Genomic DNA, 17,020 nt, shown 5'->3' with positions numbered 1-17,020 from the left:
ATTTCACGACAAACAGCATCATAGTAAATGGTCGAAGATACGCTTTGTTAAGGAAATTGAAATATAAAATTCTTGAAAATTAAAATCCATAATCTTAAAAGTTCTATAAAAAGTAAAGTTTAAAAATTAACCTTCAAAACTTACGAGAACAAGATTTTCTAACAATTTTATTTTAAGGACACGATGGTGATATCGTTCATAACATATGGGTATAAAACCAAATTGCGAGTTAGGCTCTACAATTCACAAACAAGAATGATACATGGCATGAATTATGGTATGAAGTACACAAACAAGAATGATTAAGGGTGTTTTATTCAAATTATGAGGTTATGGATGGGGAAAGGATCAGATATGGAAGTTTATAAGGATAAAGTAATTAAATATTGATTTATTTGGAGGTTATTGATAATAGATGAAATGCTCAATTTTATAGTTGTAATTGAGTATTTTATAAATCCAAAGTAAGTATTATAAAGTTTGCTTAGGAGATGTGCATATTGGGGAGGTTAGAGATGGGTTGTATAATTGCTTGGAGTATATGGTTTATAATCATTCTAATTAGTTTGAAAAATATAAATAATTTATTTTTTTTAATATGGCAGTTGCTTGGAGTACATGGTTCCTAACCATTCCAATCAGTTTGAAAGACATAAACAATTTACTCTTTTCAATATGGCAACATTTATTTTTGACAAAAACTTGGCAAAGATGGCAAGAGATGTGGATCAACCAGGTAGGCAATTCCAAACTGTTTTTCTTTTAAAATTCAATTGTTTACAATTCAAACCTTAAATAATTGTTTTTTAACCCAAAATTAGAATCTAAATTGTTCTACAATGAAGTAATGAAATGATCTAACTAATGTCTTTTTCTTTATAGCACATTGGTGACAGTTATTTGGCAGCCAATGTCCTCAATTGCAAAAGTTTGTAGTTATAGACTTGTAGTGCTTTTTGTAGTGCTTCTAGTTGTGAGCAATTGGTTTATTTTTTAGTGCATACACACGAAGAAGAGAAATTGTTTGGAACAAAAATGACTAAATGATCTTGTCTTCATGTAATACAAGCTTTGACTAAATCAAAACCAATTGATGAACAGAAGACCTGATCTAGATCCCATTGTGTTGGAGGATATTGATCCAACATCAAAATGGGTGGAGGAGGTTCAACCAACTAAGTTTGATGTTGATTTTGATATTGATAACATGGAGTTAGGGGGCTTTGATCCTAATGTAGATCTGGTAGTGCCATTAGAACGAGAACTAGTAGCTGAATCAAACAATGGAAAACAACCAATGGAAGGCACTAGTCGTGCAAAGTGCTACTATTGAGGTTGCAGATGATGTAGCTCTTGTTGATGGCCTCACTAATTATGCATTTTCTCACTAATATGTATTGCACTATGTGTCATTTTGATATATTCGCCTTTCTATGGTATATAGATGAACAAACTTTGTATATTTTGTCTTTGTTGGTTTGGAAACATGGTTTTAAATCTTAAAAATATTTTTTTTCATTAAAAATTAATTATTTCATGTATTGTTTTAAAGATCTAACCATTTTGTTTCAATTTGAAAACTAGTTTGATAAGTGGACCAATTTTGAATACTTTGATTGAAACCATTCATTTAATGCTCCCCAACTATCAATCTTGATGTGAATTAAATATCTAATTAAATAAAAGAGATATTAGGTCATATAAGTCAATTGGAGTTATTTTTGTTGGTGTGTAGAATGGTTATTATCTGCTCACCTAGGTTCAATCTATTGTGAGTGATATGATGACTACAAATATTGTTGTAATGGCTACATGGGTATGAATATCGTTGTAATGGCTACTAAGATATGATCTCCGATGTAATTTTATTTCATTTTATTTTATCAACAATAATAACAAAATAGATATTAAGTCATATAAGTCAATTAAAGTTATTTTTGATGGTGTAGAATGGTTGTTATCTCCTCACCTAGGTTTAATTTATTGTGAGTAATATGATGATAAAAAATATTGTTGTAATGGCTACATAAGTATAAATGTTATTGTATTTACCTTCACTCTAACTCTCGAACTACAATAGAGTCTCCAATGTAATTTTATCTCATTTTATTTTTTTCAGCAATAAAAACTATATATAAAATACAATAATATAAAATTAATAAAAAATAACCGTGTTTTTCACTTTTCCATTATCCCCCACATTCATAGCAAAGTCATATCTTTTATAAAAAGTAAATTTCAGCAACTTTAAATCTCTGACTTTATATATATATAAACATTTAATTGGTTAAAATAATATAAAATAAAATAAAATTAAAGAAATTAAATTTATATCATTTATTTGATTACAATCCATGAACTCTCACGGCTCTACCGCGACACCACGGCCCACCGGACCTGAAATAATCGGCAAATCTATACTTGACCACTTTGGATCCAGTTGCCCATGATATCCGTAGTGCAGAATGAAACAAAATATAGGCAATTACAGCCGTTAAAAACATCAAATTGCACGAGTACAGAGAACAATGTATGATCTGCACACTCTTCCCTGGAACTATCTTCATAAAACTTCGATTCAAACAAGTTATATACTGCAATTAGCGACCTTGAAGTTAGCAGTCAATTGCCATGCATTTATGAAGAGTCGGAGTTTCGGCTGGGCCCAAGAATGGATCGATTTTAACCCACAGCAGAGAGAAAATAGACGCCAGCAGGATAGACCACAATACAACGATGGTAGGCGTGCGGTTTTGCCGACCCATGAGACCTTTGAGGAAGGGATACAAATGGAGAATCACCCATACTGAGAAAAACAACTTCCCAAACAGAGGTCCCCATGACTGGTACCCATTGTTAAGGGCATCAGAGAAACCGGCCACAATTCCAACAAGGTTGATCACCAACAGCGTCGTGGGGGGAATGAGCAGGGTCGTCCATTTGAATGCGTACAGCTCTCCGAACTCATTGTCGTCTGAAGCCTTTGCAGTGACAGTAAAGTTGGTGTCGATGCCCGCCAATACCTTGAGAAGACCTTGAAAAACTGCAAAAAAATGAGCAGAGACTCCTCCAATCACCCAGAACTGTTCGTTCCTCCACCATTCTTCGATGCTCACTCCACTCCATCTCAGTTCCAGAACGCCCGTCACGATAATGGAGATGAAGAGGAGCATGAAATAGATGCTTGCAAGATTACTCAGCTGTAACAACACCACACAAGGTTAGAAATGAGAAGTCTAGTATTCAATTTGGACTGTTCTTCTAATACAGTTGACTTTAACTGGATTGCAGATTTTTCAAATCTTTCAGCATTTGTTTGAAAGCAATTAAGTTTATTGTTTTAAGTTCACTTCTGTTTGTATCTGATTTCTAAATATTCCTGGAATTTGCAATTCAAAATGGTCATTAGATAATTATTGAGAACTGAAGAAATATATGACTATATTTATCTAGATTGTGTAAATAAAATTTAACTAGCAGAACTTGATTTCACTTTTATCGATCAGATTTTCCCAAATATTCTGAACTCTAGAATCTTTTTTAAGAAGTTCAGCAGAAACAGAGTTTATCTGTCAGATTTTCCCAAATATTCTGAACACTGCAATCTTCTTTTAAGTTCAGCAGAAACAGAGTTTTCATGAATCCAAAATTATGATATTTGGATTTACTTAAAATTTAACAGAACTCCTAAAATTATGGTTTCACTGCACAGATATTGAACCTTGAACCGTGATAATTAAGAGCCCCCAAAAATGTGAACATAGTATGAATCAGCCTGAGTTGGAGAGCATGTATACCGTAGGAATAATGAATTCTCCCGTGAGAAGACATATGGCAGGAAGAGTACAGTAGGCAATCAGAGGAAGAGACGTGAGGGGATAGACGATGGTGTTAGTGTAAGCCAGTCTTTCCAGCCACTTGAGACGGCCTGCTCCAAATCCATACCACAACGGGCAGTGCCTGCTGAATAAGATTTCAATGGAACCCAATGCCCAACGAAGAACTTGGTGCAGACGATCTGATAGATTGATAGGAGCAGACCCCTTGAATGCTGGTCTCTTGGGCATGCAGTAAATGGAGCGCCACCCTCGGCAGTGCATCTTGAAACCTGTTAGAATGTCTTCTGTCACAGAACCATAGATCCATCCGACCTGCAAACATGTACACAGAGAAGAATCATGAGTGTAATCCAGGAGTTAAAGGGTTTGTATAAATTCAATAGCAGATTGCTTCCATGGCTAAATTGTAGTGTAATTTGAAGCTTGATTGACATGCCTCTTTCCCCCATTCGGTTTTCTCTTCGTAGCCACAGCTGATCACATGTATAGCTTCTTTGATGAGTGAAGCTGGATTGGTCGACTCTGGAACACCACCGTTGTCCATGAGAGTTGATGCAATGAACACCGAGGACTGGCCAAACGATTTCTCAAAGCTTCTCTGAGAGACTAAGAGCTGCCTCTCGTAATCATCGTAACCTGTTCCAAGAGCAAATCATTACCGTTAAATTTTAAAATACTGTTTTGACCTTGCCCAGCCATATGTAGATGGAGTTTGATAAAAAATTAGAGAATTTTAAGAAAAGAGGGCAATAAAGCTTCTGTAATCTAACATCAAATCAATAATTAAGAAGTTAATCCCAGGTGTTAATAATAATATTTTTTAGGTAATAATTATATTTCTTAGGTTATAGGTCAAATAGTAGAAATATATAGTCTCTATTATAGATTTTTGTTAACTAAAAAGTACAAGCCGGGGAAATTCTCTTCTAATCTTGCATCATGAAAAGCTTTTTCTAAAGGAAAAATTTATGGAAAATATCATGAAAAAATAAAAAAAGTGGAAGAAGATGTCGTATCCAAAAATATATTTTCATGTCTTAAGAGATTTCATTAGATAAACAAAAAAATATAAGTGATTAATGGTAATAGAGATTTCATTAGATAAACAAAAAAATATAAGTGATTAATGGTAATCGGGCTAACTATAATTCTCTAATGGCCAATAAAATCTATTTTGTGTTGTAAATTAACATTTTATATTTGTTATTATGTGTTGTAAATTAACCTTTTATATTGTAAATCTAGTATTTTGCTAAGGTAATTTTGTAAGATCTTCACTTACAAAACCCCTCTTTTATTGATAAAGTATATCACCTTCCAGAAAACCATATATTTGTAATGTAAAAGAGAAAACAATTAAGAAATATTTATGAATCAGATGTGGAATGCTTAATGTATTTTCCGAAAACCACACACAAAATTATATAATACAAAACTGGTTTGTTAAAAAAAAATAATGGACTAAATGAGTTTCGGGCTTTTCAACCCCCAAAATCTAGGTGAAATTATGGACAAAATCATAATTTCCAGATTCAGTCCCTGAATTAAACTTTATGAGCTGTATAAGATTCACTGTCTGTTGACACAAAACTGAATATGAGACCAAAGTGTCATTTTTTGCATCACTTACTTTGCATTTCTTGCAGATTGAAGATTGCAGCATTTAAATCTTCCTGTGGAGCGGATTTCTTAGGATCGATAGTCTTGGACTTTGGACAACAACAGCAGCAACAGCACAGTGATGGCAAGCAACCGCGGCTCGCCTTAGGTCTGACCACAGCTGGAGGGCCGTAGCCATAGAGGGCTTGTCTGTTAAAACAACATCCAGTACCCACATACACTGGCCCTTGGATGCCATCCAATCCCTTCATGTTGATCTGTAAAAATTCCAAAACGACAAAAAAACATCAAAATTTTCGCAGAGCTGTGAAAATCCATGTGAGATTATATGAATTCCGCAAGAAAAATTGAGGTATTTATGAATTGTCCCTTACATCGAAGAACACAGTGTTTCGATTGGCATATCGATCGCTGCGATCGATACCATCGAACCTCTGTGGGAACTGCACGTAGCACACGTTCCTTCCAACCTCAGGATCCATCATAAAGCACATTGCTTCGCGAACGGCCTTGCTGTTATTGACGTAGTGATCACAATCCAAGTTCAGCAGGTATGGGGCGTTCGTCAGTACGGCAGAGACTCGAACCTGCAACCGATGCCGTCGATCAAAAAAAAACACCCCAAGTATCCGTAAAGTGATTTTTCTTTGAAAATGGCAAAATTCACGGGACTGTAAGGAAAAAAAGGCATTTATACCAATGCATTCATGGCACCGGCCTTCTTATGGTGCTGATACCCGGGCCGTTTCTCACGAGAGACATAGACAAGCCGGGGCAGTTCGTTTCCTTCTACGTCATGCGCTCCTGTGTGCCCTAAGAATACCTGCACGATGGAGAACAAAAATATGAGAAGACATCATTGGCAAAAGGCTAAAATATCTCTCTATTTTATTTTATTTTGTGTCGTTTTTATTTTTAAACCTAAAATCCCATTTAATAAAAATTTCCGGGATTCAAAATCTATAATTCCATCTAAAAAAAATTTGACCTTTTATTTTTCCTTTTTAAATATTACAAATAAAATAAGAAGTTATTAAATGATTCGATACATAATGTATTTGTAATTTTAAAAGTGAACATAATTTCTTTAAAATTTTATAGATTTAAATTTTTTATTTAATATTAATATAAATTTAAAAAACTAGATTTTTTTTATAAAATTATTTTATAGGCTAATTGAACCTCCTGACCAATACTCCAAAACAAGAAAAAAGACCTGAAAAATAAAAACATTTTTTTACACTTGTAAAAACAATTTTATTAAATAAAATTATGTGAACAAAATTCAGAACTATTATAACTATTAAAATTTAGAATTTTAAAATTTCTTACCAAATAAATATTAAATAAAATTAATTTGCAAAACCAGGTGAAGGACTCAACTCACCGAATTGTTGTAAATGCAATGTAAGAAGTTGAAGCACAGAGGAAGGGTATGTGATGCGAAAGGGAGCGGGAAAGCTGCGTAAAGATAATTTTGTATTAATTTTTATTTTTATTTTTTTAAAATTTGATTAAAAATGTTTATTAAAGTGGAGGAATAGTCAAAAATAGTTGGAATCAGGGAAGAAATTTGCACTAATAGTGTTTGAATCATATTTTTTATGGTAGAAATAGATTCAGTGCTATCAAAAAATTATGGGATACCCAAAACTTTGAAGTTTGATCGCTGTAATTTAGATTTACAAAAAATTTTGGGAGATTTTATCAAAATCTTTGAGAGATTTTATTAAAATCTTGTCAAAATTTCCATGATTTTCAAAGCAAAAAAAATAATGTTAAAAATATAAATAAATAATTGAGTGCACGGAAAAGTCCCTCCACTAAGGATCCCTCCACCAATAGCCTAAAACTCTTTTATTTTTTCATTTTTGGTTTGTTTTATTTATTTATTTATTTATCTTTCTTTCTTTTATTTTTTCCTAAAGATTTGCTAGAATCTGACTTCAGTAGCTGTTTAAATCTTAATCTAAATATTTCAGGAAATTTTCACAATGTAAAGTTTATTTACGCATTTAAAAAAAAATATTTTATATAATTATATACTATAATTTTTACAATCTCTTTTCGCAATCTTATTTAGAATTATATTATTGAATTTTAATCTAAGAAACAAAAATATTAAATGCAACCCTCATTTTACATTTTACACGATTAAACATTCGCACGCTCGCCTGTACTTGTACATCATAAAACCAAAATGTGAAAAAGCAAAGCCCCACCAATCTTCCAGACAATTATAGAAAATAAATAGTTATTAAACCAAAATGTGAAAAAGCAAAGCCCCACCAATCAACCAGACAATTATAGAAAAGAAAGTACAGAAAATTTATGAGAGGAAAACAATAAGAACTTGAACTCGCCTGAATCATCCCGAGTGTGTTCCCAGGCCAAGCAGACAATTATAGAAAACAAAGTACAGAAAATTTATGAGAGGAAAACAATAAGAACTTGAACTCGCCTGAATCATCCCGGGGTGATCACGAGTGTTGTTCCCAGGCCAAGCTGTTCCATCCTGCATGATCCATCCTTCGTCCGGTGTCTTCTGAGCTTTGGCGACAAGCGCATTGATCCTAACTTTGTATTCCTCGTACTCTCTCTGCACATATTCTCACCATTAATTCAAATCCAGTCATAAGAAAATCATTCCATCTAATCCACTACATATAGCACTTTGAACGCCCCGGTTGAATTCATGGCTCTACTTACTTTCATTGCTCGGCGCTCCTTGACAAAGTTAGGCTGCACCTTGTCTTTCAAGTAATCGACTTTCAGAGAGAAGTAGAATTCAGGAGCTCGAGGCTCGATGTTAAAGTTCTTGCAGAAGGGAACCCACTTCCTAGCGAACTCAGCTGTCTCCGACATGGTCTCGAACGTGAGCATGGCCGCACCATCGTCAGAGACATAGCAAGAAACTTTCTCCACAGGGTAATCCACAGCCAGAATGGACAGAACGGTGTTGGCCGTAACTAAAGGAGGCTCTTTCAGTGGGTCCACGGTACTCACAAAGAAGTCCACGGCCGCAAGCTCACAGGGCTCGCCCGGTCTCTCGTACCTTAATTCCAATCCAGTACAATTAAAGCAAAGTTAACATCTCATTAGGGATTAATTTTCTGATATAATCCGAAAATGATGTCAACTGAGTATTTCCAATAAATTTGTTAAATGGGGATTGCATATATCACACCTTAAAGACAATCTGTCTGTGAATGTTTCGCGATTGATCGGATTCCACTTGGGAAACTGATCAAGAATCCAGGATAAAGCGAACCAGATCTCACAAATAACTGAGGTCATCCACAGGCCAAATGCGCTCTCCACAGGATTCTGTACTCGGTAGCTGAAGAATAATCCTAGAACGATCAGCCGCATAATAACAACCATCCTATACGGCTGGAGTTTGGTGCGTGGAATGGGTATTATACACGATAGCGGCTGCCCGGCCTCAGCCATCCTAAAAAGACGAAGGATTAAACTTGGCCTCAGCTCAGGTTTTTATCCCTCTAGATCTCATTCAATTAAAAATAGAATTCTAAAGAAAATTAATGAATATAACACAATTTTTCTACGTACATTGCTTCCTCCACCTCTGGATCCCTTGTCTGCTCTGGGATTCCTTCCACGCTGGGATTAACTGTTTTGCTGGCGGCAGTTTTTTTCTTAGTTTTTTTGGACTTCCAGCTCTCAACTCTTTCCTTCCACGCCACGCCCTTGCTGTTGCCATCCTTTGTTTCAGCATTATTAATCTCACTATCTGCATACGTTGTGGAATAGTTAGCAAATCATAATTTGGACTACATAATCTTACTTTGTTATTTTCATGCATTCAAATTTAAAATGAATGTTGACTCTCTATACAAAGACAAACACAATTTCACAAGATATGGCAAAATCATTTACCATTAAATGAATCAACACGATAGCCTTCCCCTTCCTGCAAGCATTTCCAGAGACCTTAAATTAAAATCGTTTAGGTCAATCCTCATTTGAAAAACCATAATTACATTGAAAAGAACTGGGTGCTTAAAATTTCAACCTGATTGTAATATTTTCAGAATAAAAGTCATTTTAATAGTTAAAACCAATTTTATAGCTGAAATCTGGTCTCAAGACTTTTAGTAAGTTTTCTTTTGTTTAAATTCGTTTTTTTTTTTTTTTTTAAATTGGTTTAGCATTTTGATAGTCCATAGTCAAAAACTTATAATTATATTTTTTAAAATTTTAATTGGAATTAATAGCAAATATAATTTAGAAAAAAACAAAAATTTATTTTTTTAAACTATCACATTTCTCAAATTCATTTTTATGAAACAACCTTAAAAATAACTTGCAAGATCCATAGAAATTGTAGAAATGGACAGGGAAATACTTACATAATCAGTTGCTTCTACTTTTTCAAAGTTGGGATCTCCGTTCTCTTCAACCTCATCAGCTGGGCCGCCTGTATTTCATGCCATTAGAATTTAGAATGAGAGCAACAAATTATATTACAAAAAAAAAATTGCAGCATACATTCTACCAAAGGAAAAGCACAAATTCTTGACGAAACCAATCCCTTACCTTCGTAGCGCCGATACGGAGCTTTGCAATGCAGGCAGCACTGACTTGCTTCGTCTCTCTCGTACTGCTGGCAGGGACGACAAACAGGAAAGCCACAGTCATGGCAGGCAACGAAGGGTTCACCGTTTGCATCAACCCCAACATTATCCCCGCAAACTTGACAAACTTGAGAGTTCATAGTCCCGTTGGAAGCCATGACACAGTGCTCCAACCTGTGAAGTACGAAGAAGTTCCAAGATCTCAAAGACTTAAAGCCTATGAGCTCCCATTAGTCAGTTCGTACCGCTGCCAATGCAACCCTGGTAGTTGGTCTATACTCCACATCCTACCTACTGTATAAGGTGTCCGGACGTTGAGGGGTCGCCATAGCCGTCCTCGGAGGGCCCATCAGTTAGAGCAAACAGATCCATCCTTGCAAATTTTGAAGCAATTGTCCATCGATGGATTGAACTCCACGTTGCTACTGAAAAGGTTCCAACAAACTGAATTCAAGTTCAAGCTGCTTGAAACGTGATAGATATGTTCTGCCTAGATGGGCGAGAGATGAGGATGTTAGCCTGAACTGTCGTGGCTTCAAGTTTGGTATGCAGATGGTATGTGGCTGTGACTGCCTTGTACGCTTCGCAACCATTGATTCCAGAAACACAGATCGGACGAAAAAATTATCGGTTGAACTCATCATCATTGGGCTCCCAGGTTTGGTGCAGCGTAAGGTGAATGCTTAGAATGAAAGCGAACTTATTTTCTTTATTTTGCGTAACTATGGTGTCCTTCTGGGATGACCTTTATAGAGTTCAGCAGTAGCAATCGATTGAAAGGAAATATATTTAATTTTATATCATTTAATAACACATAAATTAATTTTTAAAATTTAACCATAAAAAATATTAATATAATTAGTTTTAAATAATTTTAATATTTTTTTATTAAATATTTTTTAAAAAATACTATTTCACTTTTACATTAATTATATGTATAGATGTGTAGATGTGGTTTTTTTTGGAATAGGATGTGTAAGATTTAATTTAATTAGTTTTAAATTATTTTAATATTTTTTATTAAATATTTAAAAAATATTATTTTATTTTTACATTAATTATATGTATAGATATGGTTTTTTTGGAATAGGATGCGTAAGATTTAATTTAATTATTAATAATTGATTAATAAATGGATGATAGGGATTTCATTTACTATATTTTGAATAGAATTTAGATAAAAAAAATTAAGATTTATTTTAAAGTTAGTTATATTTTTTTATTTTTAATTAATTAAAAAATGTTATAAATTAAACTAAAATTATATATATAATATGATGTTTATGTTAAAATAGAGTGACTTTTCATATTTTTGTTATATATATATATATATATATAATATGTGAGATAAAGTGAGTATTTTACTGTTTACCAAATTTTTATAGTAATTGAATTTTTATGATTACATTAAATTATAATTATATAATAAATTAGTTTATATTCATTTTTAATTTTGCATCAAAAATTTTCATTTTGAAAAAAATTGTACTCTAAATTTGATTTTTCTAGAAACTTGATAGATCTATCTAAAATTAATGCTCAATAAATATTCTAAATTAATTTAATTATAATTATAATTATTTTATTTTAATTATTATATAATTTAATAAGTCAAAATATTTATTACTATCAACCTTACTTATAAACCATCAAATGAATATGATATAATAACTAAAATTTATTAATATTAATAAAATAAAACTTCACCTAAAGGCTTTCGACATAAACTTGGTTTGGTAGCAATTATAGACCAATCTCAACAAAATTCGAAATTAACTCTTGTAATATGGCCATCCAGTCTCATAAACTTTGTATTCGAGATATAATAGATATGGAGTATATATATGAGAGTGTAAATTTATTTTAATTGTATCGTTTAAGAAATATATTTTTTATATATAAGATGAATTAGTAATTATTTTTCATAAATTAAAAAGAAATATTTTTTTATATATAAAATGAATGAGTAATTAGAAGATATTATTATTTGTGTTTATTAGAAATGGTATTTTATGTATTATTATTAATATAGTTATATAAATTAAATAGTTAATAAATGTTGATATACATTAATCTATAATAAACATTAAAACACTTATTTTATTATACATTTTAAATTGCTAAAATTAAAAATATCATAAAAAATAATTAAATTATTGTTGTTGTTATATAGAGATAAAATAAAAAAAATTAGTCATAGAGATTTATTCATATTTTATCATGGAAATTCTTAATTTGTAAATAGCCTTTGATTTGTGTATATTAATAAAATATCTTAAAAATTCTATAAAGGTTAAATCCCTATCATACACCTAATAACTATAATCAAAACCCACTTCCATATTTTTTTTCCAAATTTAATTGCTAAGTCTATGAAGGCATATATACTCTACACCTCTCTGGTTTTGAATCTATGACTTTCAAAAAAAAGACATGCTCTTAACCATTAGATCCACTCAAATTATATATTAAACCTACTCAAACTATATATTAATTTCCCTACCAAAACACTCACCAATCATTAAAAAAAAAAATCCAAACATCCCAAAATAAATTTCATAATGGAAACTCCTTCGATTCCAAACCCACCTTCAATTTAACAAAACAAAAAAACAAATCCCACCTTAATTTCGTCGATGGCTATATACTGTCTTTTTAAAAAGTTCCGAAGGTAGACCAACTGTGCCATCCTAAGGAAGCCGAGCTCACAAATTTTCTTCGAAATCATCCCGAGCTTAAGGGCAATGGCGGGGAGTTGCAGGTGCTGTGACGGAATTTTATGTTCTGAAATCCCATACTCAAAGGATGACCGCCATTATGATTCAAAGAAATATGACATGGAAGAAGAGGTTGCATTTCTAAGAAAATGGAGTTTTGTTCCAGGGGAATTAACATCACCACCATCAGAAACTGGAGATTATGTTACCCTCTTTTGTAATTCCGATGGATCACAATTGTTCGCACACTGTTTGATTTTGGTGAGTTGTTGATATTGTCTTGGATTACAGTAATGATGATATAAATTCATCAGTATGGTTTAATTTTTGTACAGGTGAATAGGTCAGAGGTTTTCCGAAAAATGCTTGAAGAAGTAGATCTCAAGGAAAAAGAAAATAGGGAAGTGGTGATTCAGGAAGTTGGTGGAGAAAGTCTCAAAACATTTCTGAAATTTCTATACACTGCGCAATTGAACTCTGAAGAAATGCATGCGAAATACAGAGAGCTTGTAAAGCTCGCCCATTTCTACCAAGTGAAGTTGCTGCTCATGAAATTGGACAAATTCATTTCCAGTGAGATTGTGAGCAAGAACGGCTGTATTGAAATTTTGAAAATGGCTTATTTATATGATCTGGAAACAACAAGAGAGGCCGCTCTGAATCTTATTGTCCGTGAGCTCAACGATGACTTGTACGATATAACCTTCCAAGAATTGCAAACGGACTATCCATGGATGGCTCGTCATCTTTCTAAAGATATTTATAAACTGTTGCGAGAAACACATTCGAGTGAAGCCAGTGTTTAATTAGTGTCAGTGACTTGGTGTGTTCTATTTCGGATCGGATCTCCACTACTCAGAGACACGGACTTTGGACTTCGTGTTTCATTTAAATAACAGCATGTTGTTATATAACAAAGTCGAATTCATGACATGTTCTTTTAGATTTTTTTGGGGGTGTTTTTTAGTGGAATAATTTATCATAGTTTCACAGCGAAATTAGCAGCAGTAGCAGTGGACATATTCATTATTCGTCGCTAAGCAATTCATATTCATTATCATTATTTATAGAAAATTATGTTATTCGGTGGTTGGTAATGTGTAGGTTTTTACACCTTATTATATAGGCATTCATCCAGCACTGCAATCATTTATCAATTATTGCTATTTGTGAGTGCATAATCACAAATATTATTATTTATGGAAAATTATTCCATAAATAATTTTAGGTCGTAGTTGTTAATGATTGTGATGAATACATCTAGCAAAAACTACAACCTAAAACTTTCCTAAAATTAGGAAAGTTTTAGGTTTTAGTTTTTGCTAGATGTATTTATTACAATCATTATTCACTATTATGAGTGATTGTAGATTCACACAACACCTTTATTCAAGGAAAATTGGTCCACTTGAATAATTTTTTAGTGATCTATAATGGAAAAGACTTGTATCTTAATGGCCAATATTGAGGATTTTTAATTATTAATCCTTACATATTTCCTTACTTTTAAAAGAAAACTAAATCTCTTGATGATGGATCTGGAGGATTTTGAGTTCTTAGCCTATTTCCTTACATCTAAAGAAACTTATAAAAAATAAAAATAAAAAATTACTTTTTACTTTAATATTATTTCTTTATTTATTATTTATTTTAAATAATTGTTTATACTATTTAATTTTTTATTTTAATATGCATATTAAAATTATTGTATTTATTTATTTAATATTAAAATGCATATGTCAAATCCTACTAGCATAATTGGTTGAGGATGGGCCTTCTTAGCGAAGTAACTTGGGATCAAACATCATAGGGTGGTTGTGCTTGTGGAATTTTATATTACTTAAAAAACTTGAAATATCAATTTTATCTTTTTTAATTTTAATTGTTAGAGTTAAATATTTAATTTAAAAATAAAAAATAAAAACAATTTTTAAAATTGCTAAGTATCCATGACATATTTTGTGAATTAATGTATTTGGATTTGATATGATTTTTTCCAAACGTTTTTAAAATCTATAAGTATCCATGACATAATTTGTGAATTAATGTATTTGGATTTGATATGATTTTTTCCACATGTTTATGTGAATTCAATCATTCACACACCTTGCTCATAATAAATCTCATAGAGATGCAAAGTGGATTTGGATTTAATTAATAAAAATAATGACTGCAAAGGCTTTTAGAGAAATGAAGGAAAGATATGATTATGTATTTACTTTTGAATTTATGTTTAGTCGTGCATTATCACAACTATAACATTTAATTTCAATAGTTATCAGAGTTGCAACATCTAATTTCAATGGATAATAAGAATGAGGGCTTCACTTATAAAAATTCATTTAGTTACTTGAACATCCTACAAAGAACATCTTCCAACATTTACTTGAACATCTTACAAAATTCAATTTACACACAATTTCAATGGATAATAAGAATGAGGGCTTCACTTATAAAAATTCATTTAGTTACTTGAACATCCTACAAAGAACATCTTCCAACATTTACTTCAACATCTTACAAAATTCAATTTACACACGAACATCTTGCAAATTTGAAAAAAAAATAAAAGAACAAAAGTAGGTGGAACATCCTACAAAAAACAGGAGTTGGTACACCCTACAGAAAAGAGAAGCAGTTAGAACAATGAGTCATGACCATCGAGGTAAAGCCACTCAATTTTCAACTTTTCACTATATTATATCCATAGTTGTATGTGGGAGCTTACAATACTAATAAAATCATTTGGATTGTTAGTATTTAGAAATCTTACTAAGATTTTTGCATACAATTAGAAAGTTAATTCTTTGTATTATGTGTTTGTGAAATTTATTAATGTATCGAAGTTCCGTGAAAGCAAACAAATGTTATTAGAAAATACAAAAAGAAAGTATTTATTTATAGAAAAGGAAGACAACAACCATAAAAAAGAGACAACGAAAACAAATGTTATTTAGAGATACAAAAATAAAGTATTTACTTATAGAAAAGTGATGGTTAGTTTATATATTCCTTATTTCAATAGGGATTTAGACAATACGGTGCAATTATTTTGTCAAACCGGGATTGGTAAACTTGTGAGGCACTTTGTGCAGTATACACAAGACGCAAGCTCCTCACATTGTTCTTATTGACCTAAACTTATTGAACAAGGAAACACATGGGGATGTAGTCTTGGATGGGAGAATTGGCTCAAGGATAGCCCACTACAAAATCAAATAGCACATCATCAACCTAAATCTCAAGCTCCTCACATTGTTCTTATTGACCTAAACTTATTGAACAAGGAAACACATGGGGATGTAGTCTTGGATGGGAGAATTGGCTCAAGGATAGCCCACTACAAAATCAAATAGCACATCATCAACCTAAATCTCGTTCGAGGGTGTCCATCTCCGTATCACTAGGTCAACTCAAAACCTATAAATTCTACAACATCTAATTTTAAAGCATCTTATTTAGAACAAGACGACAACACAGTGGTTAACTACAGGTCTCGTGCCCCAATCAACCCAATCTAAAATAATCACTAAACTATAAATTCAAAAAAAAAACATAAAACCACATGATATCTTCTATGTTAATTGTTATTCTAGGAATTATGATAAACTAAATTGAAATCAGTTGAATGTAAAAGCATTTAAACACATCAAACCACTGCAAACATAACCAAACTATTAACCTACTTACATAATAGAAACGAAATCAACTGGCACAGTGCCACACCTTGAGTGGGCCCCTCCCAAGGTCGACATGTGCCTTCACGTTGTTAGACTTTTAGGACAGGGTTGAATTTAATCTTGAACTCATCCACAACAAGCACATCAAATCATAATCGTAGAGCTAAAAGGAATTCACAAAGTTTATATTACGAATTATATATTGAGAACAAACACTTGTTACAAAGCGATATGTTGATAACTATATTATGTTGCAGAGCACATACATATGTATAAATCACAGGAGTCTTCGTTTAATCTTGAATAACATAATGACTCCTCTTAGTGGAATGAGTAGGAAAAAAAAATGCAGTTTCGTAATTCTAGTTACAATAATTACAAAAAGTAATTGCATATTCCAAACTTGTGATTAATATGAAAATTGTGTGCGGCTATTCAAGTTTTTTTTTCAGAGGGAAAAAGCTGAATGTATTATATTAAGATGATATAAAGATCGTGGATACATTGGGCGAGATGCCACAGGCAAGATGATATATTGTTCCAGATATACAATGGAGGCTGAAAGC

General features: G+C 32.2%; 2 protein-coding genes across 3 annotated transcripts; one reads left to right on the top strand and one right to left on the bottom strand.

The window, feature by feature from the left end:
• Positions 1-2,298: 2,298 nt before the first annotated feature.
• On the bottom strand, positions 2,299-10,313 carry IRX1 (cellulose synthase family protein). The gene is made up of 13 exons (XM_089436806.1): positions 10,020-10,313; positions 9,833-9,900; positions 9,360-9,393; positions 9,033-9,213; positions 8,647-8,913; positions 8,169-8,514; positions 7,921-8,058; positions 6,157-6,282; positions 5,834-6,046; positions 5,470-5,716; positions 4,276-4,475; positions 3,798-4,151; positions 2,299-3,200 (listed from the first exon to the last, which is right to left on the bottom strand). The coding sequence occupies exons 1-13, from the start codon at positions 10,213-10,215 to the stop codon at positions 2,616-2,618; spliced, it is 2,955 nt and encodes a 984-aa protein (XP_089292932.1). The 5' UTR covers positions 10,216-10,313; the 3' UTR covers positions 2,299-2,615.
• A 2,335-nt stretch (positions 10,314-12,648) lies between these two features.
• On the top strand, positions 12,649-13,616 carry LOC149160856 (BTB/POZ domain-containing protein At3g56230-like). 2 transcript variants are annotated; one of them, XM_089436807.1, is made up of 2 exons: positions 12,649-13,035; positions 13,089-13,616. In XM_089436807.1, the coding sequence occupies exons 1-2, from the start codon at positions 12,802-12,804 to the stop codon at positions 13,578-13,580; spliced, it is 726 nt and encodes a 241-aa protein (XP_089292933.1). In that variant the 5' UTR covers positions 12,649-12,801; the 3' UTR covers positions 13,581-13,616. The 2 variants fall into 2 exon arrangements, with proteins under 2 accessions (XP_089292933.1, XP_089292934.1); XM_089436808.1 differs by having other exon boundaries at positions 12,651-13,035; positions 13,110-13,616.
• The last annotated feature ends 3,404 nt before the right edge of the window (positions 13,617-17,020 follow it).

This window comes from Pinus tabuliformis, chromosome 5_2 (genome assembly GCF_031772625.1).
Source record: "Pinus tabuliformis cultivar Carrire ecotype Pingquan chromosome 5_2, CPIR1, whole genome shotgun sequence".
Classification (NCBI taxonomy): Eukaryota; Viridiplantae; Streptophyta; class Pinopsida; order Pinales; family Pinaceae; genus Pinus; species Pinus tabuliformis.
The sequence above is the reverse complement of the archived record's forward strand: the minus strand, read 5'-3'. Positions and strand labels throughout refer to the sequence as shown.

Excerpts from the sequence above, each read along its gene's own strand:
- LOC149160856 (XM_089436807.1), top strand. The coding sequence starts at position 12,802 with ATGGCGGGGAGTTGCAGGTGCTGTGACGGAATTTTATGTTCTGAAATC. Across the intron at positions 13,036-13,088 it reads TCGCACACTGTTTGATTTTG|TATGGTTTAATTTTTGTACA; the intron begins GTGAGTTGTTGA and ends TAAATTCATCAG.
- IRX1 (XM_089436806.1), bottom strand. The coding sequence starts at position 10,215 with ATGGCTTCCAACGGGACTATGAACTCTCAAGTTTGTCAAGTTTGCGGG. Across the intron at positions 5,717-5,833 it reads GAAACACTGTGTTCTTCGAT|ATCAACATGAAGGGATTGGA; the intron begins GTAAGGGACAAT and ends GAATTTTTACAG. Across the intron at positions 3,201-3,797 it reads GAGAATTCATTATTCCTACG|CTGAGTAATCTTGCAAGCAT; the intron begins GTATACATGCTC and ends GTGTTGTTACAG.